Source organism: Bufo gargarizans, chromosome 3 (genome assembly GCF_014858855.1).
Source record: "Bufo gargarizans isolate SCDJY-AF-19 chromosome 3, ASM1485885v1, whole genome shotgun sequence".
Taxonomy (NCBI): Eukaryota; Metazoa; Chordata; class Amphibia; order Anura; family Bufonidae; genus Bufo; species Bufo gargarizans.
In genome coordinates, this window is record NC_058082.1 from 52,214,851 (window position 1) to 52,237,779 (window position 22,929).

The following is a 22,929-nucleotide window of genomic DNA, read 5'->3' on the forward strand; positions in this document are numbered from 1 at the left end:
CAATACATGACATCCTTACCAGAATACGTTCTTGTGGGGGTCATTTTGTTATAATCTTCAGCTAAAATAAATTCCTAGAAAAAAAAAAAAAAAAAGACATAATTTAGTTAAAATCAATCTATCACCAGGATATTCTGGTAGGGATAGCTCGGCTGAATGCAAAGATACCTGTCACTTAGCGATCAATAGGTTCATTCTCGAGAAAAAGTATATTTAATACATATGCAAATTAGCAGATAAGTGCACTGAGGGCGGGCGCAAGACACTGTGTGCACATTTGCTCCTCCTACTCCCCCTGCTAGCCCCTCCCTCTCCTTGATTGACAGGGCCAGGCAAGATGTCTATGCAGGAACCTGACCCTGTCAATCAAGAAGAACAAATGGGTGGCAGAGAAATGCGGAGGAGTACAGGGCCCACCCTCAGTGCACTTAACTGCTCATTTGCATATGGATTACAATTATTTTTTCTCCAGAATGAAGCAACGGATCACTAAGTGAACGGTATCATTACATTCAGCTGGGCTAGTCCTACAAGGTGTTGTCCCCGGTGTATCAGTGAATTCCCCTACATGATCCCCACAAGTTTGTGCTGTGTAACCCTATTGGTTTAATCACAAGACTATGTTCACACATCCGTCCTGCAATTTAGATGGGCAGAAAGCATAATGAAATCAGTAGTCAAAATAGTAATGTGAACAACGCTTTACTAGTAATGGAACATTTCTGACATTCTGGTTTTGGAACCTGACAACTCAGAGATGGGTTAAATAGAGTTGGATTCATCAATGGACGCCATACGATCAGTTTTCCAGGTCCTTCCTAGCCTTTTCACCGAACAGCACAGTCTGCCATTGTATGCTCTTTGGCAAAAATGCTTGAAAGGAACTAAAAACAGGTTAAATGGAGTCCAAAAATGAAGATCAAAGATGAATCCAACTCTGTCTAACCCATTAAAGTCAATGCATCCATCACGTTTTTGGATTCAGATGTTTACTCCCGACACAGATAATTCAGCCTTTTAGCCAGTGTCAGACGGGGGTTCTTTGGGCCCACCTAAGGAAAGTATTCTCGGTATCCAACCCCCTATATGTTCATATATATAAAAATAAATTTATGTGTTCTGTCCTTTATTCATGGTCAAACAACTGGCCCAATCTGCACCAAATTTGTCATATACGTAAATTAGGTAAATTAGAAAGATTTTAGATCTGGTTTCAGCTCTCTAGGACTGTTCTGGAGATATTCCCAAACATGCAAATATGCCACCATCAAATGACCCATATTAGTCCTTCATTCTTCACCTCACTGACATACACACAGTTTTACATCAGGTTTACAAAACAACCCTGTCCTTTTTCTTCACTGTTATAAGGGTACAGTGGATGCCAACATTATGGGGGCGCAGTAGATGTCTTTTAGGCCTCATGTACACTTGAATAGATCAGCAATCCGCCAGATACGATGCGGAGAGGAGGCATGGAACGGAAGACCACAGAAGACTACAGAGCACTTTTGTGGGCTTTCTGTCCGTGCATTCGCACTGCAAAGAAATAGTGCATGTCCTATTTTTTTAATGGGCTATGGCCATGTGCAAGAAGCCTTAACCACACACAAAAACAACAAATGAAATAGACCAGTGCAAAGCCTCGTCCTTCTGCTAGTCATCAATAAAGTCGAATAGGTTTTCATTCAAAGAAATTGAACCCAGTGGAAAATGACGAGATCCCCAGCAGGACAAACAAGGGCAGATTGGGAACTAAAAAAGTGGCCCTGTAAAAAACATAAAAGTGGCCCTAAGTTGTAGGTCGAAACTGACAGAAGGCGGGGCAAGATAATTAGGCAGGGCCAACGGAAGTAGGCAGGGCCAGCAATACCACAGTGCGGAGCAGTAGACTGCCCAATCTGAACCAAATACCACAGTGCTGCACACAATACTGCCACCTGCGCCATAGTATTCAACTGTATCGCTGTCCTGAGGACATACAGTACAGACCAAAAGTTTGGACACACCTTCTCATTCAAAGAGTTTTCTTTATTTTGATGACTATGAAAATTGTAGATTCACACTGAAGGCATCAAAACTATGAATTAACACGTGGAATTTAATACATAACAAAAAAGTGTAAAACAACTGAAAATATGTCATATTCTAGGTTCTTCAAAGTAGCCACCTTTTGCTTTGATTACGGCTTTGCACACTCTTGGCATTCTCTTGATGAGCTTCAAGAGGTAGTCACCTGAAATGGTCTTCCAACAGTCTTGAAGGAGTTCCCAGAGATGCTTAGCACTTGTTGGCCCTTTTGCCTTCACTCTGTGGTCCAGCTCACCCCAAACCATCTCGATTGGGTTCAGGTTCGGTGACTGTGGAGGCCAGGTCATCTGGTGCAGCACCCCATCACTCTCCTTCATGGTCAAATAGCCCTTACACAGCCTGGAGGTGTGTTTGGGGTCATTGTCCTGTTGAAAAATAAATGATGGTCCAACTAAACGCAAACCGGATGGAATAGCATGCCGCTGCAAGATGCTGTGGTAGCCATGCTGGTTTTGTATGCCTTCAATTTTGAATAAATCCCCAACAGTGTCACCAGCAAAGCACCCCCACACCATCACACCTCCTCCTCCATGCTTCACGGTGGGAACTAGGCATGTAGAGTCCATCCGTTCACCTTTTCTGCGTCGCACAAAGACACGGTGGTTGGAACCAAAGATCTCAAATTTGGACTCATCAGACCAAAGCACAGTTTTCCACTGGTCTAATGTCCATGCCTTGTGTTCTTTAGCCCAAACAAGTCTCTTCTGCTTGTTGCCTGTCCTTAGCAGTGGTTTCCTAGCAGATATTCTACCATGAAGGCCTGATTCACACAGTCTCCTCTTAACAGTTGTTCTAGAGATGTGTCTGCTGCTAGAACTCTGTGTGGCATTGACCTGGTCTCTAAGCTGAGCTGCTGTTAACCTGCAATTTCTAAGGCTGGTGACTCGGATGAACTTATCCTCCGCAGCAGAGGTGACTCTTGGTCTTCCTTTCCTGGGGCGGTCCGCATGTGAGCCAGTTTCTTTGTAGCGCTTGATGGTTTTTGTGACTGCACTTGGGGACACTTTCAAAGTTTTCCCAATTTTTCGGACTGACTGACCTTCATTTCTTAAAGTAATGATGGCCACTCGTTTTTCTTTACTTAGCTGCTTTTTTCTTGCCATAATTCAAATTCTAACAGTCTATTCAGTAGGACTATCAGCTGTGTATCCACCTGACTTCTCCACAACGCAACTGATGGTCCCAACCCCATTTATAAGGCAAGAAATCCCACTTATTAAACCTGACAGGGGACACCTGTGAAGTGAAAACCATTTCAGGTGACTACCTCTTGAAGCTCATCAAGAGAATGCCAAGAGTGTGCAAAGCAGTAATCAAAGCAAAAGGTGGCTACTTTGAAGAACCTAGAATATGACATATTTTCAGTTGTTTCACACTTTTTTGTTATGTATATAATTCCACATGTGTTAATTCATAGTTTTGATGCCTTCAGTGTAAATCTACAATTTTCATAGTCATGAAAATAAAGAAAACTCTTTGAATGAGAAGGTGTGTGCAAACTTTTGGTCTGTACTGTATATACAGTTGAATTCAGGAGGACACCTACGGCTGCTGGCCAGATGCGTAGGAGAGAATCAGATCATTATGAACCTGGCTGGCAGCCGTGAGGGGGGCTGGGGTGGCCTTTCTAGGCATCGGCCCACCGGGAGATTTCCCTGTAGGATCTATGGCCAATCCACCCCTGAGGTCCAATTTTTTTTTTCTTCTAGACCTTTGTATTATAATATTACACCCTGGGCCCACTGGAGGCTCTTCTGGTACTCTGGTGGACTGTGCTTATGGCTACAATCTGTAATATTCGCCAGAAATCATGTTATTCTATTTTATGTTGTCCTAATATCCCAAGGCTAAACTGAAGTGCCTGGTACTGCAGGATGTAGATCAGTTCTCCCTTCGGTACAAGTTATCTATAATTGTCTTACGCTAATGAGGACAAGAGAGCACAGGAGACCGCCTAAAATGGCTAAATAAATGAAACTGGGGCAGGAGTGAGGTATTTTGAGGATACAGACCTGATATTCCGAGCCAGTTGGGAATAGCACCGAGACACAAAATGTGAAGGGGGTTATAAGTAACATCTGTGCCGCACAAAGTTTAGTACATAGGTAACCTGCAGGCCAACGCTGTGACTGCAGAACCTGCGTAATGAGCTAAGCAGGGAGAGGTTGTAAATATAACAGGCAACTAGTTACTAGGCGGACTACAGTCCGAAACCAACATCACGTTTATCAATGGTCTTCTGATGTCATGGTTCTAACCGTCGCCTATGGCTTGCCAACTGCATTTCTAAGAGCTCAGTTATTATCATCCATCTGCTTTTACCTTTTTAGAAGATTATAAGGGTTGTATGATGTATGACAGACACCTTCCATACACCCTATGAGGACATATGGACATCATAACCCATTCAGAACCCCCCCTCTATGAACTAGATCTGAGAGTCGGTAAGAGCGGTTCCCACCCTGGCATCACCAGACTAGGCATTAATTTACCACTGAAAGGGGAATGTATGGGTAGTTGCAGCTTCTCAACAATAACTGCCGATTACCAGGTGGGTGTCTATGGGTTTAATGCTATAAAATGGCAACATAGGCTATAGATGGACTGTATTTCTCCAAAACGTGACTTATCATGGCCGATTTCAGTAGTATAATCTGCTGTGGTGCTAGTGAAAAGGGTAGCCCGAGACGAGAGTTGAAGAACTTAAAGGGGTCGGCCACTTTCTGGTTACTCCAACAATAGTTAATTAGGGGGCGTTCACCAGGTACTAAAACAATTACAATTCTGGAGCACTGCCTGCCTTCTACCCAAGAACAATACATAAAATTGCTACAAATACAAAATTGCTGGCTCACAGTAACATATATCCATTTAATAGGATACAATAACATAGTTTAAAAAATATAAATTCATAAAATATAAATAAGCAGTCTCGGTCCGCTTCATTTTTGTTGTTGTTTACTTTGCATTAACATGTGGAGCTCACGCATTCAACAATAAGGCTAGGTTCACACCTGAGCGTTTTACAACGCGTTCCTACACACTGTAAAATGCTCAACAGGCAAAAACCAAATGTTTCCCTATGGGCATGGTTTTCACCTGAGCGTTTTAAAACGCCCTCCGCCCCAAGAAGTACAGGAGCTTCTTTGGGGCGTATCGTCGCGCATAACACCTCTGTTTTTCAATGTGGTCAATAGCACGAACGCGCGTACGACGCGCGTTTCCAAAATACAGAAACGCCCCAAAATACACCTCAAAAACGCCAGATAAAAACGCCTGTAAACAGCGATTATCGAATACGCTCAGGTGTGAACCCAGCCTAAGACAATTAATTAGTGATCCTTTGTCCACACTTTGGATGAGAAGTCCACTCCTATTGTTTGTTATGATGTACGTAAGTATCACAATCACATTAATTACAAGCCACTATATATTTAGAAGGCTCTTTCTATTGTATACGAGATAGTTCTGCAGTTCACTGAATCGGCCAAATGGGTTTTTAATCTCACGCCGGGACCAAATGGTGTCGATGTTAATTAACACGCCTTGCCGTGTTATATACTTTACACTTCAGGAATTATGGCAATATTCCAGGTTTTGGCATCGTCCACTCTTATATACTTCGTTATTTCACTCTTACCAGACTCCGATGTCTTCCTGCGCTTGGAGCGCTTGCTGTACTGGCTGGTATATGTTCGCGCATGCGCTTTGCAACCTTACCCATGTCGGACTTCAGAGATCTTTCAGCGCTCCGTTCTTACGCTTACAGTATACAAGGAGGGTTTTTCAAATGTGTAGGATCACTGTTCTTATCCTCGCCAGATGCGTTTTGGAACTATTGTTCCTTCCTCAGTGGCATAAAGAGTATGATTGTGTTGGGACCTCCTCCATCTTAGGCTACTTTCACACTAGCGGCAGGACGGATCCTACAGGCTGTTCACCCTGTCGGATCCATCCTGCCGCTATTTTACCGTGCCGCCGCTCCCTCCCTATTGACTATAATGGCGACGGGGGCGGAGCTTCGGCGCAGCGCGGCAGTGAACGGCGAGAGGCCGCCGGACTAAAAGTACTGCAAGTCCGACTTTTTAGTCCGGCAGCCTCTCACCGCGAACTGCCGTGCTGCGCCGAAGCTCCGCCCCTGTCTCCATTATAGTCAATGGGGACGGAGCGGCGGCACGGCTAAATAGCGGCAAGACGGTGAACATAGCGGCAAGACGTGATCGTATGGACACGTCATCCATGCGCATGGGGCGCTCTGACGTCATTCTGGAGCGCCCCGGGAGCCGCACGGACTGTAAGTATACTGCTCTCCCGCTCCCCACTACTACTATGGCAACCAGGACTTTAATAGCGTCCTGGCTGCCATAGTAACACTGAAAGCATTTTTAAGACGGATCCGTCTTCAAATGCTTTCAGTTCACTTGCGTTTTTCCGAATCCGGGGTGTAATTCCGGCAAATGGAGTACACGACGGATCCGGACAACGCAAGTGTGAAAGAGCCCTTAGTCAATTTTTTCTTGCAACACAGCAAAGGTTAACAGCAAAATAAACCTCAATATACATTACTCTGATTCTGCAGTTTACAGAAATACCCCATATGTGGCGGTAAACTGCTCTATCGGCATGTGCCAGTGGTCAGAAGAAAAGGAGCACAATATGGTTTTTGGAGACAGATTTTGCTAGAATGGTTTTTAGGCACCATTTTGTATTTAAAGAAACCCTGATGTACCCCTACAATGGAAACCCTCAAAAAGTGATCCCATTTTGAAAACTACACCCCTTCAAGAATATATTGGGGGGGGGGTGAGCACTTTGACCCCCTAAACATTTTATGAAATTTGGAAACACTTGACTGTGAAAATGAAAAAAGTTGAATTTCTTCCAACAAAATGTTGCTTTAGCCCCACATTTCTCATTTTCACAAGGGGCAACAGGAGAAAAAGCACCCCATAATTTGTTACCCATTTTCTCCTGAATATGGCAGCACCTCATATGTGGTGGTAAACTGCTGTGGGGGCACATGGCAGGAGTCAAAACAGAAGGAGCGCCATATGGCTTTGCAGTGCAGAATTTGGTGGATTGGTTTATGGGTGCCATTGTTTTTTTTGAGCGATTGTCTTATGTGGGGGCTCATTTTTTGCGGGATGAGGTGACCTTTTCATTGGTACCATTTTGGGGTACATGAGACTTTTTGATCGCTTGATATTAAACTTTTTGTTAGGCAAGGTGACAAAAATGGCATAGTTTTTTTTATTTTATTTTTTACAGCATTCACCTGAGGGGCCAGCTCATGTAAAAAAAATTGTAGAGCAGGTTGTTAGGAATGTAGCGATACCCAATGTGTCTATTATTTTATTTTTTTGTTTTACACAGTGAAAGCCTTTTTGAACAGAATAAAATCTTGTTTTTGTGTTGCCATTTTATGAGAGACAATTTAATTTATTTATTTTTTTGGGCTTAGGTAGAGGCTCATTTTTGCAGGATAAAATGATGGTTTGATTGGTACCATTCTGGGGTACATAAGACTTTTTGATCACTTGGTATTACACTTTTGTGAGGCATGGTGTCCAGAAAATTTATTTTTTGGGCAGTTTTTTTTTTACGGCCTTCACCTGACGGGGTGGATCATGTGATACTTTTATAGAGCCGGTCAATATGGACGCGGTGATACCTAATATGTCTACTTTTCATTTTTTCCCTATTTTTTATTTTATTTACTTTATTTTGGGAAAAGGACGCTTTATTTATTTGTTTCTTGACACTTTTACATTTTTTGTAAAACTTTATTTTTTATTATTTTTTTCACTTTATTTTTTGTCCCACTCTGGGAATTCAACTTTTGGGGGTCTGATCCCCTTTACAATGCATTACGATACTTCTGTATTGTAATGCATTGGCTGTAATTATTATAACACACTGTAATACACTTACAGCTTCCTGGATCTCACAGGCTCACACGGAAGGCAGCCAAGACGCTTAAGGAAGGGCTGCCGTCCAAGCCATCGGGTCCCCGTCACAGCAGCGTGGGGACCCAATGGCAGCTCCCTCCATACATCGCACGTGCCGTGGTCAGCGCTGACCACGTCACATCTAGGATTAATGCGCCGGCATCTGTGTTTTTACAGATGCTGACTGATACAGCAGGGGTCCAGCTATCAGTCACTGTCGGACCCCTGCAGCTGATCGGGCGGACGCAGCTCCTGCATCTGCCCGATCAGCGTGCCGTAGTACATGTACGGCACTGGTAGCGAACGGGTTAAATACACTGCGCCTGCCATTTGCACTTGTACTCTTGGGAGTTTGGCTCTGTGTGTTTGAAGTTAAGTGTCACACAATCATCTTATATACACACTGGTCACAAGTAACCAGAGCGTGGACAACCCTTTTAAGAAACCATTGCTCACCTGTTAGCCACTTAGAGAACAGCTTATTTCTGACACTAAAGAACCAAACATTTTTTTTCATTGTCGCATAGCCAGAATTTTTTCCATCAGTAAACGTGATCATGTTTTCATTTCCTGGTCCTGTCAACCAAAGTGCAGAGGGCACGGCAGTTGCAGAGAGAGCAGAGCCTCTAGGTGTAATGGTAACGCCCCCGTTGCTCCTAGAGTCTCATTTGCATATATTAAAAATTCATTTTTCCGTGGATCCGCAAAACACACACGGATGTGTGAATGGACCCTAAAGGGAACCTGTCACCATGATTTTGCCATAGAGCTGAGAACTTGGGTTGCTAGATGGCCGCTAGCACATCCACAATACCCAGTCCCCATAGCTCTATGTGCTTTTATTGTGTAAAAAAAACGATTTGATACATATGCAAATGAACCCGAGATGAGTCCTGTCCCTGACTTATCTCACATACAGGACTCATCTCAGGTTAATTTGCATATGTATCAAATATTTTTTTTTACACAATAAAAGCATGGGGACTGGATATTGCGGATGTGCTAGCAGCCATCTAGCAACCAATGTCCTCAGCTCTATACACAAAATCCAGGTGACAGGTTCCCTTTAACCACCTCCCGACCGCCTAACGCACCGATGCGTCCGGGAGGTGGTTGATTTATTCCTCCTGGACGCATCGGCGCGTCATCTCGCGATACCCGAGATTTCCTGTGAACGCGCGCTCACAGGAACGGAAGGTAAGCGAGTGGATCTCCAGCCTGCCAGCGGTGATCGTTCGCTGGCAGGCTGGAGATGTGATTTTTTTAACCCCTAACAGGTATATTAGACGCTGTTTTGATAACAGCGTCTAATATACCTGCTACCTGGTCCTCTGGTGGTCCCTTTTGTTTGGATCGACCACCAGAGGACACAGGTAGCTGTGTAAAGTACCACAAAACACCACTACACTACACTACACCCCCCCCCCCCCCCGTCACTTATTAACCCCTTATAAACCCCTGATCACCCATATAAACTCCCTGATCACCCCCCTGTCATTGATCACCCCCCTGTCAGGCTCCGTTCAGACGTCCGTATGATTTTTACGGATCCACGGATACATGGATCGGATCCGCAAAACACATACGGACGTCTGAATGGAGCCTTACAGGGGGGTGATCAATGACAGGCGGGTGATCACCCATACACACTCCCTGATCACCCCCTGTCATTGATCACCCCCCTGTAAGGCTCCATTCAGACGTCCGCATGTGTTTTGGTATCCATGGATCCGTAAAAATCATGCGGACGTCTGAATGGAGCCTTACAGGGGGTGATCAATGACAGAGGGGTGATCACCCATATACACTCCCTGATCACCCCCTGTCATTGATCACCCCCCTGTAAGGCTCCATTTAGACATCCGCATGTGTTTTGCGGATCCGATCCATGTATCCATGGATCCGTAAGAATCATGCGGACGTCTGAATGGAGCCTTACAGGGGGTGATCAATGACAGAGGGGTGATCACCCATATACACTCCCTGATCACCCCCTGTCATTGATCACCCCCCTGTAAGGCTCCATTCAGACGTCCGCATGTGTTTTGCGGATCCGATCCATGGATCCATAAAAATCATACGGACGTCTGAATGGAGCCTTACAGGGGGGTGATCAATGACAGAGGGGTGATCACCCATATACACTCCCTGATCACCCCCTGTCATTGATCACCCCCCTGTAAGGCTCCATTCAGACGTCCGCATGTGTTTTGCGGATCCGATCCATGTATCCATAGATCCGTAAAAATCATGCGGACGTCTGAATGGAGCCTTACCAGGGGGGTGATCAATGACAGGGGGGTGATCAGGGAGTCTATATGGGTGATCACCCCCCTGTCATTGATCACCCCCCTGTCATTGATCACCCCCCTGTAAGGCTCCATTCAGACATTTTTTGGGCCCAAGTTAGCGGAAATATATATATTTTTTTGTTTGTTTTTTCTTACTAAGTCTCATATTCCACTAACTTGTGTCAAAAAATAAAATCTCCCATGAACTCGCCATACCCCTCACGGAATCCAAATGCGTAAACATTTTTAGACATTTATATTCCAGACTTCTTCTCACGCTTTAGGGTCCCTAAAAAGCCAGGGCAGTATAAATACCCCACATGTGACCCCATTTCGGAAAGAAGACACCCCAAGGTATTCCGTGAGGGGCATATTGAGTCCATGAAAGATTGAAATTTTTGTCCTAAGTTAGCGGAAAGTGAGACTTTGTGAGAAAAAACAAACAAAAACAAAAATCAATTTCCGCTAACTTATGCAAAAAAAAAATTTTTTAGGAACTCGCCAGGCCCCTCATTGAATACCTTGGGGTGTCTTCTTTCCAAAGTGGGGTCACATGTGGGGTATTTATACTGCCCTGGCTTTTTAGGGGCCCTAAAGCGTGAGAAGAAGTCTGGGATCCAAATGTCTAAAAATGCCCTCCTAAAAGGAATTTGGGCACCTTTGCGCATCTAGGCTGCAAAAAAGTGTCACACATCTGGTATCGCCATACTCAGGAGAAGTTGGGCAATGTGTTTTGGGGTGTCATTTTACATATACCCATGCTGGGTGAGAGAAATATCTTGGTCAAATGCCAACTTTGTATAAAAAAATGGGAAAAGTTGTATTTTGCCGAGATATTTCTCTCACCCAGCATGGGTATATGTAAAATGACACCCTAAAACACATTCCCCAACTTCTCCTGAGTACGGCGATACCAGATGTGTGACACTTTTTTGCAGCCAAGGTGGGCAAAGGGGCCCACATTCCAAAGTGCACCTTTCGGATTTCACCGGTCATTTTTTACACATTTTGATTGCAAGGTACTTCTCACACATTTGGGCCCCTAAATTGCCAGGGCAGTATAACTACGCCACAAGTGACCCCATTTTGGAAATAAGACACCCCAAGGTATTTCGTGAGGGGCATGGCGAGTTCCTAGAATTTTTTATTTTTTGTCACAAGTTAGAGGAAAATGATGATTTTTTTTTTTTTTCTTTTTTCCTTACAAAGTCTCATATTCCACTAACTTGCGACAAAAAATAAAAAATTCTAGGAACTCGCCATGCCCCTCACGGAATACCTTGGGGTGTCTTCTTTCCAAAATGGGGTCACTTGTGGCGTAGTTATACTGCCCTGGCAATTTAGGGGCCCAAATGTGTGAGAAGAACTTTGCAATCAAAATGTGTAAAAAATGGCCTGCGAAATCCGAAAGGTGCACTTTGGAATATGTGCCCCTTTGCCCACCTAGGCTGCAAAAAAGTGTCACACATCTGGTATCGCCGTACTCAGGAGAAGTTGGGGAATTTGTTTTGGGGTGTCATTTTACATATACCCATGCTGGGTGAATGAAATATCTTGGCAAAAGACAACTTTTCCAATTTTTTTATACAAAGTTGGCATTTGACCAAGATATTTTTCTCACCAGCATGGGTATATGTAAAATGACACCCCAAAACACATTCCCCAACTTCTCCTGAGTACGGCGATACCAGATGTGTCACACTTTTTTGCGGCCAAGGTGGGCAAAGGGGCACATATTCCAAAGTGCACCTTTCGGATTTCGCAGGCCATTTTTTACACATTTTGATTGCAAAGTTCTTCTCACACATTTGGGCCCCTAAATTGCCAGGGCAGTATAACTATGCCACAAGTGACCCCATTTTGGAAAGAAGACACCCCAAGGTATTCCGTGAGGGGCATGGCGAGTTCCTAGAATTTTTTATTTTTTGTCGCAAGTTAGTGGAATATGAGACTTTGTAAGAAAAAAAAATTAAAATAAAAATCATCATTTTCCGCTAACTTGTGACAAAAAAAAAAAAGTTCTATGAACTCACTATGCCTATCAGCGAATACCTTAGGGTGTCTACTTTCCAAAATGGGGTCATTTGTGGGGGGTTTCTACTGTCTGGGCATTGTAGAACCTCAGGAAACATGACAGGTGCTCAGAAAGTCAGAGCTGCTTCAAAAAGCGGAAATTCACATTTTTGTACCATAGTTTGTAAACGCTATAACTTTTACCCAAACCATTTTTTTTTTTTTTGCCCAAACATTTTTTTTTTATCAAAGACATGTAGAACAATAAATTTAGCGAAAAATGTATATATGGATGTCGTTTTTTTTGCAAAATTTTACAGCTGAAAGTGAAAAATGTCATTTTTTTGCAAAAAAATCGTTAAATTTCGATTAATAACAAAAAAAGTAAAAATGTCAGCAGCAATGAAATACCACCAAATGAAAGCTCTATTAGTGAGAAGAAAAGGAGGTAAAATTCATTTGGGTGGTAAATTGCATGACCGAGCGATAAACGGTGAAAGTAGTGTAGTGCCGAAGTGTAAAAAGTGCTCTGGTCATGAAGGGGGTTTTAGCTAGCAGGGCTGAAGTAGTTAAAGGGGTTCTCCGGGCTATAAATATTGATGACCTATATAGGTTATCAATATCAGATCGGTGAAGGTCCATCTCCCGGAACCCCTGCCAATCAGCTGTTTGAAGAAGACTCTGTGCTCATGCGCGCATGGCATCCACTTCAATGTCTACCTGCACACCATCTACACTGTAGCGGTGGTGCAGTGTAATTACAGTTTTCTCTCCCACTCAAGTGAATGGGATGAGCAGTTATAGTTACACCACACCGCCACTACAAAGGAGACTGTGTGCAGGTAAACATTGAAAAAGACAGAGAGTTTACATGAGCGCCAAGGCCTCTTCAAACAGCTGATCGGCAGGGGCGCCGGGAGTCAGAACGCCACCGATCCGATATTGATGACCTATCCCGAGGACAGATCACCAATATCATGAAACCAGACATATCCTTTAATACAAGCTTACAGAGTCAGTTGGCAGAGAATTTTATCTATTTGGTCTATTACATTGTCCTTAATCTCTTAGTGACCACTTATAGGCTTTTTTACAGTGGTCACTAAGGGGCCTTAGGGGGGGGGCTGCCTTTTTACGGAAGCTCAGTCTACATGCTGCATGGGTCTCCTGTGCAGTGGAGAGCAGGGGCCTTAGTTACAACAACAGAGCCGAGCCCCTGCTCTAATGGCCACGGACCAGCAGAACCCCTTGGATGCCGTGGCCAATAGCGACCGAGGCATCAAAGTGCAATACAGAAGGAGTGGACTCCCTCTGTCTCCCATTGGCACACTGCAAATGTGGAAAAAATTGCAAAAATAAAATCCCCTCCACATATTTTGTATCGCCGCATCCATAAGGACCCTCACAACAGAATTATTATGTAATTTATCCCATATGGTGAATGCTGTAAAAAAATAAAAAAATGTTCTTTGCTTGTCACCCAAAAAAATAATAAAGAAAATCGAATAAAAATAGATCAAAACGTTAAAAAATACAAGTTGTCCCACAAAAACCAAGTCTTTAGACAGTTCCAAAAGAAAAAAAAAAAAGTTATGGGTTTTGGGATGTGACGATGCAAAAATAAATAAATAAAGTTTTTATTGTGCAAAACCAGTGAAATGTAAAAAAATAAATAAATAATATATATGTATTTGGTTTCATTGTAATTGTACTGACCCAGAGAGTAACGTTATCATGTTATTTATGCTGAAAAATGAAAGCCCAAAATGTTTTCATATCCCCCTCACAGAAACTTACAGTGCCTTGAAAAAGTATTTATAGCCCTTGCACTTTTCCACAATACTTCATTGTCTAAAAGTATTTTATTGGAATTTTATGTGACATACCAATGCAAAGTAGCAAGTATGTGTGAAGTGAAAAGAAAATGATACATGGTTTTCAAATACTTGGTAGGACCACCTTTCGCTGCAATTACAGCTGCAAGTCTTTTGGGGTACGTCTCTACCAGCTTTGCACATCTAGAGTAGGGTTGTTTCGATACCAAAATTTTGATTCGGTTTCGATACCATAAAAAAGCATTCGATACCATGCAAAAAAAAAATAAACCACCCAAAAAAGCCGCGTGCATTCCACATTTTATGGAATGTCCGGCCCATAATAAAACAGCCCAATCCAATTTTTTTGGGGGACAAGGTGACTAAAAGAAAATAGCGAATCGTGCATTTTTTATTTAATTTTTTTCTATTACGGCGTTCACCGCATAGGACATTTTTTTTATATTTTAATAGTTTGGACTTTTTGGATGTGGCTGCCGTGGTAACCGATCGGAGCCTCAGGATTACACTGCTGGGGCTCCGATCAGAAGCTGCCACTGCACCACCAATGAGGAGGAGGGGACCCTGTGGCCACTGCCACCAATAATTTTAATACTGGGGGGGTTGGTGGGGAGGGGGCACACTGCACCACCAATTATTTTAATACTGGGGAGGAGGACGCATTGCGCCACCAATGATAATTAACATTTAATACAGGGGGTGGGTGCGGCACCTGAGGGGTTAACTGCAGCTGATCGCAGCTCCCCATCACTCACCTCCTGGATTTGTATTAAACGTTTACCTTCATTGGTGGTGCAGTGAGCCCGCCGCTCTTTCCTCATTGGTGGCAGCAGTGGCACAGGGCAGAGGGAGAAATTGACTCCTTCTCCCCTGTGCTGCTGAGGAGAACACGGAGCGCGCTGAGAGCAGCGCGCTCCATGTTCTCTGATACTAGACTGCGCAATAGCAAAGCCTAGTATCGAAAAAAGGCAAATCCCGGTATCGAGGTCGATACCAGACAAAAGTATAGATTGGGTATCGAATTTTCGATACCCAAAACAACCCTAATCTAGAGGCTGAAATATTTGCCCATTCTTCTTTGCAAAATAGTTCAAGCTCAGTCACATTGGATGGAGAGTGTCTGTGAACAGCAATTTTCAAGTCTTGCCACAGATTCTCAATTGGATTTAGGTCTGGACTATATGTTATAACACATGAGTATGCGTTGATCTAAACCATTCCACTGTATCTCTGGCTGTTCATATACCCCAAAATGGTGGCATTAAAAACAACTTGTCCCGCAAAAAAAACAAGCCCTCATAAGGCTTAAAAAATGCATAGCTCTTGGAAGGCAATGATGAAAAAATTTTAAATATTTTAATAAAAATCACTTTGTCATTAAAGACTATGTACACCTTCGGAGGCTATTTTAGTTTATGATTGCATTTTACTCATTTTTGGCCTTTATTAAAAATATCAAGCCATTCTGTCACAAAGTGTGACTAGTACTTTCACTTTGTGCCGTCATCTAATAAACCTTATCTCTAAACTACTAAGAGGTCATAAACACTTATTATAGCTCAATTCTTATCTGACTGATAAGAATGTGGCTTATATGAGTGTTTATAATGTCAGAGAGCACAGATCAGGAGTCCGTCAGCTCCCCAACTGATGGAAAAGAGAAAATCCAGAGGCTGCTTCTAGAGCATCCCAGCTCTGTACAGAAAAAAGGGCTCCATAATTTTAATAAAGACCAGTTAAAAAAAAATTTTTATCTCAAAATGAGTACAATGCAATAATAAATAAAAAACATTGAACCCTAAAGGTGTACATAGCATTTAAAGGCCAAACAATGAGAATGGTTCAGCTACTCAAAGCATTTAGGGAATAGTTTCCTATGCATTTCTTATGTGCAAGCGTACTTTGTATAGCTCTGTATGAAGGCTGTAACCTCATCTGCTACCTATATGTAAGTATAATACAGAAAATCATACAGAGAATTCACAGAAGTAGAAGTATGAAGGAGAGCTCATCCAGAAATAAAGGGGCGCCTGTCCCTTTATTGAGTCTGAACACTACTCTGTTCAAAATGCTGTTCTTAATGTCAAAAATACAAACCCAAGTGCGGAACAAATGCGGCATTGTGGAGATGAAATCTGTGGTACAAGGGCATCTAGTTACACTGGGTAATGAGATCGTTCTTTCTAGGTCAAGTGGAAGATGACAAATTGCAGTGAAATGTAATAGATGAGGCTTTATCTTTATGCAACTGTGAACCGGCGCTGATAGCAAATATGGCCGAGGCCAGGCGGCACTGGATGCAAGGCTTTATCATTTCACATATTTGAAGATATACAGGGGAAATACAGTTAGGGGGGCAGAGGTTATGACTGCACTTTTGCATCTAAGCTTTGGAGCCTGAGAAGTAAGGCTGAACGATTCATCGATTAAATCGATGCAAAAAAATCCTCGATGCAGTTCCTCTGCATTGATGAATCGGTGGAATCACATCACCTCGGAGTGGGAGTAAAATGTAGCTTCTCACTCACCGCTTCATGGCCTCCCGAGTCCCGACTCAGCACCGCACTGCAGGGCCTTGCGTACACACATCATCAGCGCGCTGGCTGACGATGTGTGTGACGTCAGGTCCCAGTGCATGCTGGGATGAAGATGCATCTCCTGCGAACTCAGTGTGCCAGCACACGCTGCAAGTATAAAGTTAGTAGCGGCAGGCCAGGGGGGAAACGGGGGCACCTGTGAATTGGCAATGGCATGTTATTGGTGACGGGGACCAGGGGGAGAGACTGGTTAATTGGGGCACCAGGCTGTGATTTGGCATGTATAAAGAGATATGAAAGGGTGGTGGGGGGATGAGAGGGGTTAATGGGGGCACCTGCGATTTTGGCATGTATAAAGCTATTGGCGGGGTAGGAGGAGAGGGGTTAATGGGGGCACCTGTGATTTGGCATGGGCATGTATAAAGTTATTGGAGGGGGGGGGGGGGGGAGAGGTTAATCGGGCACCTGTGATTTGGCTTGTATAAAGAGATATGAGAGGGAGGTGGGGGGGGGGATGTAGAGGTGTTAACCCTTTGAGGACCGACCAAGGGACGTATTTGTCCCATGTTTTTAATTGCCTGTATCATCTGATTAAGAATTTAAAATTCTTTTTTTTTTCTTTTTTTTTTTTTGAGTCAAAATATTAGTTCTTATCATCTTATCAACAAATGGATCTAGCTTTATTTATTGTTCAAATACATTCTTAAAGGGAAAAAAAATATAATTATTTTTATATTGATGATGGTAATCTTGTAGTCCTCAAAAGGTTAATTGGGGGCACCTGTAATTTGGCATGTATAAAGTTATTGGTTTGGAGAGGGGTTTATGGGGGCACCTGTGACTTGGCATGTATAAAGCTATTGGTTGGGAGAGGGGTTAATGGGGGCACCTGTTATTTGGCATGGAGGGGATGATCTGGGGGAGTGGGGGATATGGTGGATGGCATGGAGGCACAGGGGAAGGGGGACATCATGGCAATCTGGATGGCATGGAGGGGCTGCTGATCTGATGGCACTGGGGGAGTGGCGGACATGGCAATGGATTGCATGGGGGTCTGGCTCTGATTGCACTGCAAGGGAGGGTGTGATCATGGTGGCATGGGCTCTGATTGCGGGGTTGCGGCATGGGGGGACTGATTTGAGGGCAAGGCTGACTGGGGGGGCTTATCTGTGGCTGAGATCTCTGATAGTCTGATTTGGGGGGGGGGGTGTAGTTTGATCTGATGAAAATTGGATGTAATAAATAAAAATATTGTTTTTATAAAGCAATACGTTATTTTAAGAAGGTTTTTCTTATTAGATTACTCAATTAAATTGTAAAAAATAAAATCGATAGAATACTCGATTACTAAAATATTCTTTAACTGCAGCCCTACTGAGAAGACACAAAGGTCCTCCTGCACCAGTACTATAAATGACGTATCGTTAGGAGCCCTGCTGCAGACATCACATTGGGCCCCTGCATTTAACCCTCTGCATCCTGGTGGTTTAATATACCTTACACCAGGGGTAGGCAACCTCCGGCACTCCAGCTGTTGTGAAACTACAACTCCCAGCATGCATACTTACTCTGCTCTTCTAAGAACTCACATAGAAATGAATGGAGCATGCTGGGAATTGTAGTTTCACAACAGCTGGAGTGCTGAAGGTTGCTGATCCCTGCCTTACACAATAACATTTGTAAAACTTCTTTGGCTAGTTTCGCATATGTGGCAAGAGATCAGACGTGCCCGCCGGCCTCATTAACTATAATGGGATGCGGTTGCTAACCGGCAAATATGGTGGAATTTGGCCGGAAAAAAAAACATTGCACAGTGTTTTTTGTGAGGCCGATTCCCGGTATTCTATGCTGGAACAGCCTACCGCAATTGTCAAAGACGCTTTAGTTATATAAAAATGGAGAAAAAACACTTCCAGGCCTCATGCACACGACCGTATTTTTCATCCGTTTGCTATTTGCAGACAGCACATTGACCTTTCTATTGAGCCATGCACACATTTTATTTTTATTTTTTTTGCAGACCCATTTATCTGTTCCCCAAATTATACAACATGTCCTGTTCTGTTCGGTTTTGTGGACGTGACTAGCTCTTTCTATTGATGGGAATGAGAAAAAGACGGAGTGCAGACAGAAGGTATTTTTGCGGACCGGTTGGTGCATGAGGCCTCGACCTCAGCCTGTCCACCTTATGCGGAGAAACATCATTTACCATATACTTACTGAGATAGTACCATTGTCTAGCCCCACAGACAGCCTTCGGGTTTCCGGGTTAAAAGACATGCATGAACATGGAGCTGAAAGAGATGAAGATGTGATGGTGTTAGCAATGTTCCTATACCCAGCTCATCTATCATGATACATACAGTCCCCCCCACCCCACCCACGGAAATCATATAGTGTACAGAGACACTACCGATTCCTGTCATGGAGCCACAACCACTCCATGTGCCAGTGTATGGAGTCTGCCTTAGGAACCGTATTCCTCCGTTATATGTGATGAAGCACGCCACATGCAATATTGGAAGCACACAGACACAGTGCTGGCACATATGACCGTGTGCATGAGAGCGGATGATAACAACTGCATGCTCAAATCTGGAGTCTTTACATATATACTCTAATAAAGGGGTCCTCAGACAAAGGCAGCAATTATGCACCAATAGCACTATGTAAAGAGAAAAAAAAACATCTCGCTAGCGCCACCTTGTGGAAGTGGCTCTACTGGTTCTCCTTCGCACTAAGCCAGCCAAAATCCTACTCCATACTGATGAGGTGAACAGATGGATATTTGACGCTAGTGGCGCTAGCGAGATGGTTCTCTCTTCTTGGGAGATATCGCTTTGCCTATTGCTTTCCCATGGAGCATGGCCAATAAGTCTCCATACAGAGCCGGTGCGGTGCAGCGTCAACAGCTCAAAAGGTCATTGCATTATTGAAACCTGGCCAAAGTGACAGAATCGTACAACTGGCGGCTGAAATCACGGTCACTGGCTTCCAGAGTCAGGGTCACAGAACAAGGCCAGGACAGTCACTATATTACTACTCTTTTTTCTTTTTTTTTTTTCAAACTAACAAATCTTTACTTTCATTTTTTTTAATTTTATTAAGTAGCTGATTTCTTCATGAATGCAACATTTTATTCGTTTTAAAGTTAGACCATAAAATATCACAGATAATGTCGGTGCCAAAACAAAAAATAAATAAATAATCTTTATCAATATATCTAAAAATAATAATTGGCAGGGAAACCTATTCCAAAAAGATCCCAAAAGAGTGGCCTGAAATCTCGGTTCCACCAGCACAAATGAACCACTCTTTTGGGATCTTTTTGGAATAGGTTTCCCTGCCAATTATTATTTTTAGATTGATATATTAATAAAGATTTATTATTTTTAGTTTCAGCACTGATATTATCTGGGATAATATATTCGAGTTCGGCGCATACCCAATTGGGTAACTTGCGAGCTTCTACACGTTATACCATAAAGGCTATGGACAAACAGGAAGACTTTTTATTACACTTTTAATTAAAAGTATTTCAGATAATTAAACATATTTACAATTAGCTTTAATTAAAAATGTTGCACCATTTGTCATCTGCAGCTTTATACAAGAAATACAAGACATGCTGCAGAATGCCTTTCTGTGTCAAATCCGTCACAAGCTCTCTTATGGATCACTTTGCAGCCCTCATCTATGCTTTCCTGCATGTGAATATTATTGTGACATCTTTGGAATTTTATTAAATAAATTTACAGGGGTTTCTGGGAGTAGAATATTGATGATGATGATCCATTCTCATGATAGGTTATCGATTTCTGATTGATGGGGGTCTGGCACCCAGCACCACCACTGATCAGCTGTTTGAAGAGGCCGCGGTGCACCTTTGAGTGCTGCGGCCTCCTTACAGCATACCAAGCACAGCGGCGTACATTGTATAGTAGCTGTGCTCAGTACTGCAGCCCAGGCCTGTTCACATGAAGTGGCCTGGCCTCTTCAAACAGCTGATCGTCGGGGGTGCTGGTAGTTGGACCCCCACCGATCAGCTATTGAAGATCTAACCTAAGGATAGGTCATCAATAGTCTACTCCAGGGAAACCCTTTTGAATCAAAATGGATAAGAGCTTGCCTCATCAATTTAGCACAGTATGGCCTACTGCAGCATGTACTGTATTCTGAGATATACAAGCTGCTGGGAGATATGGTGCAAAATTTGTAATCAAAACTAACTGTAGTTAGGTTTTATTTATTAACATACAATTAAACATCAAAGGTGTCCATAGCCATTAAAATATAAATAAGTTACACACCTAACATTCATCTAAGGGAATTGGGCATCAGACTAAACTTTAACCAGTAGACTAGGTTCATATCTGTGGCTCATTTTCCATTCTCTGTTCCAGTACAGTAAGGGCTCATGCACACAAACGTATTTTTTTCGGTTTCGTTTTTTATGCGGAACCATTCCTTTCAATGGGGCAGCAAAAAAAAAGAAAAAACTGGAAATTCCGTTTCCGTATGTCCATTCCGCCAAAGTAAAGAACATGTCCTATTCGTATCTGTTTTGCGGACGAGGACAGGCATTGTTACATTGGACCCACATAAAAAAAAAAATGATGTAATACGGATGTTACACAGATGTCATCCTTTTTTTGCGGATCCATGTTTTGTGGATCTCAAAATACATACGGTTGTATGCATGAGCCCTAAAAAGAACTACAGAATCCAGCATATGCTGGGCACAAATGGTGTCCCACTGACTATAATAAGGTTTGCCGGGTTTCCACCATTTTACTAGACAAAAAAATCCTCCACTGCAGATATCAACCTGGTCTTAGGCAATCAGTAGTTATGGCTATGGGAAGCCACACATTTCACCTGCAGCAGTACCTGCCTGGGAAATTTAAACCCACCCACCTTGAGCCCCTTTATGATGTAGGTAAGCCCTACAATGGTATAGAGGAATGTGTTGTCAGCCTGCGACATCACATTTAAATATAACGTCTGATTAGAAAGTGATCCACCATTGAGAATAAGTGATGGCTACAGCTTATCTACTCCCCCTCCCCCCTGCACAAAGGCATCTGGATTTGATTTGTACAAAATATATCACCGTACATTTCCTTTAGGCCTCATGCACACGACAGTATTTTTTCACTGTCCGCAAAACGGGGTTCCGTTGGTCCGTGATCCGTGACCGTTTTTTCGTCCGTGGGTCTTCCTTGTTTTTTGGAGGATCCACGGACATGAAAAATGAAAAAAAAAATCTAAGTCAAGTTTGCCATTGAAATGATAGGAAAAAACGGACACGGATCACGGACACGGATGACAATCTTGTGTGCATCCGTGATTTTCACGGACCCATTGACTTGAATGGGTCCGTGAACCGTTGGCCGTGAAAAAAATAGGACAGGTCCTATTTTTTTCACGGCCAGGAAAAACGGATCACGGATGCGGCTGCCAAACGGTGCAGTTTCCGATTTTTCCACGGACCCATTGAAAGTCAATGGGTCCGCAAAAAAAAACGGAAAACGGCACAACGGCCACGGATGCACACAACGGTCGTGTGCATGAGGCCTTAAAGGGATTTTGTCACCAGATTTAACCCTATTAAGCTAGCTGATATTAGCGATGTGCTAATGTCAGCCAAACCTAACTAGCCTATTCCTACTTTTATCTATGCCCCCGTTACACCAGAAATCTAACTGACAGAAACCCAGAAACCCTTTAAGGCTATTTTCACACTAGCGTATGAGAACGGTATGAGAACGGTATGAGAACGGAACAGAATGCATTTTGGAGCGCTCCGTTCTGTTCAGTTACGTTTTGTCCCCATTGACAATGAATGGGGACAAAACAGAAGTGTTTTTTGCCAGTATTGAGACCCTATGACGGATCTCAATACTGGAAAATATTAACACTAGTGTGAAAGTAGCCCAAGTTTAAAGTGAATGCCCACCTTTGATACTCTCTCTCCCCCCCCCCCCCCCCTCCCATTTAAAAAGGTCTAACAATTTGTAACGCTTAATTGATTACTTTAAAGGAGTTGGCCACTTTCTGGCTACTTGTGACCATGATATTTTCTCTGCCTGGCCCCGTCAATCAAAGGGCAGAGCCCCCGTTGCTCCTAGAGGCTGATTTGCATATATTAATCATAACTTTTCTCAGCAATGCGGACACATATGAACATGGGACCAACACAGATCACAGGTCA

At 43.1% G+C, this 22,929-nt stretch overlaps 1 protein-coding gene across 1 annotated transcript in view; it reads right to left on the minus strand.

Annotated features, from left to right (window-relative positions):
* The window catches only part of WDFY2 (WD repeat and FYVE domain containing 2), a 99,484-nt gene that overhangs the window by 42,414 nt on the left and 34,141 nt on the right, over positions 1–22,929 (minus strand). Inside the window, exons 3-4 of the mRNA XM_044285229.1 lie at positions 18,936–19,009; positions 20–74 (exon numbers count right to left, since the gene is read on the minus strand). Of these exons, the coding sequence (XP_044141164.1) occupies positions 20–74; positions 18,936–19,009 (129 nt within the window). The remainder of the gene's footprint in view (positions 1–19; positions 75–18,935; positions 19,010–22,929) is intronic.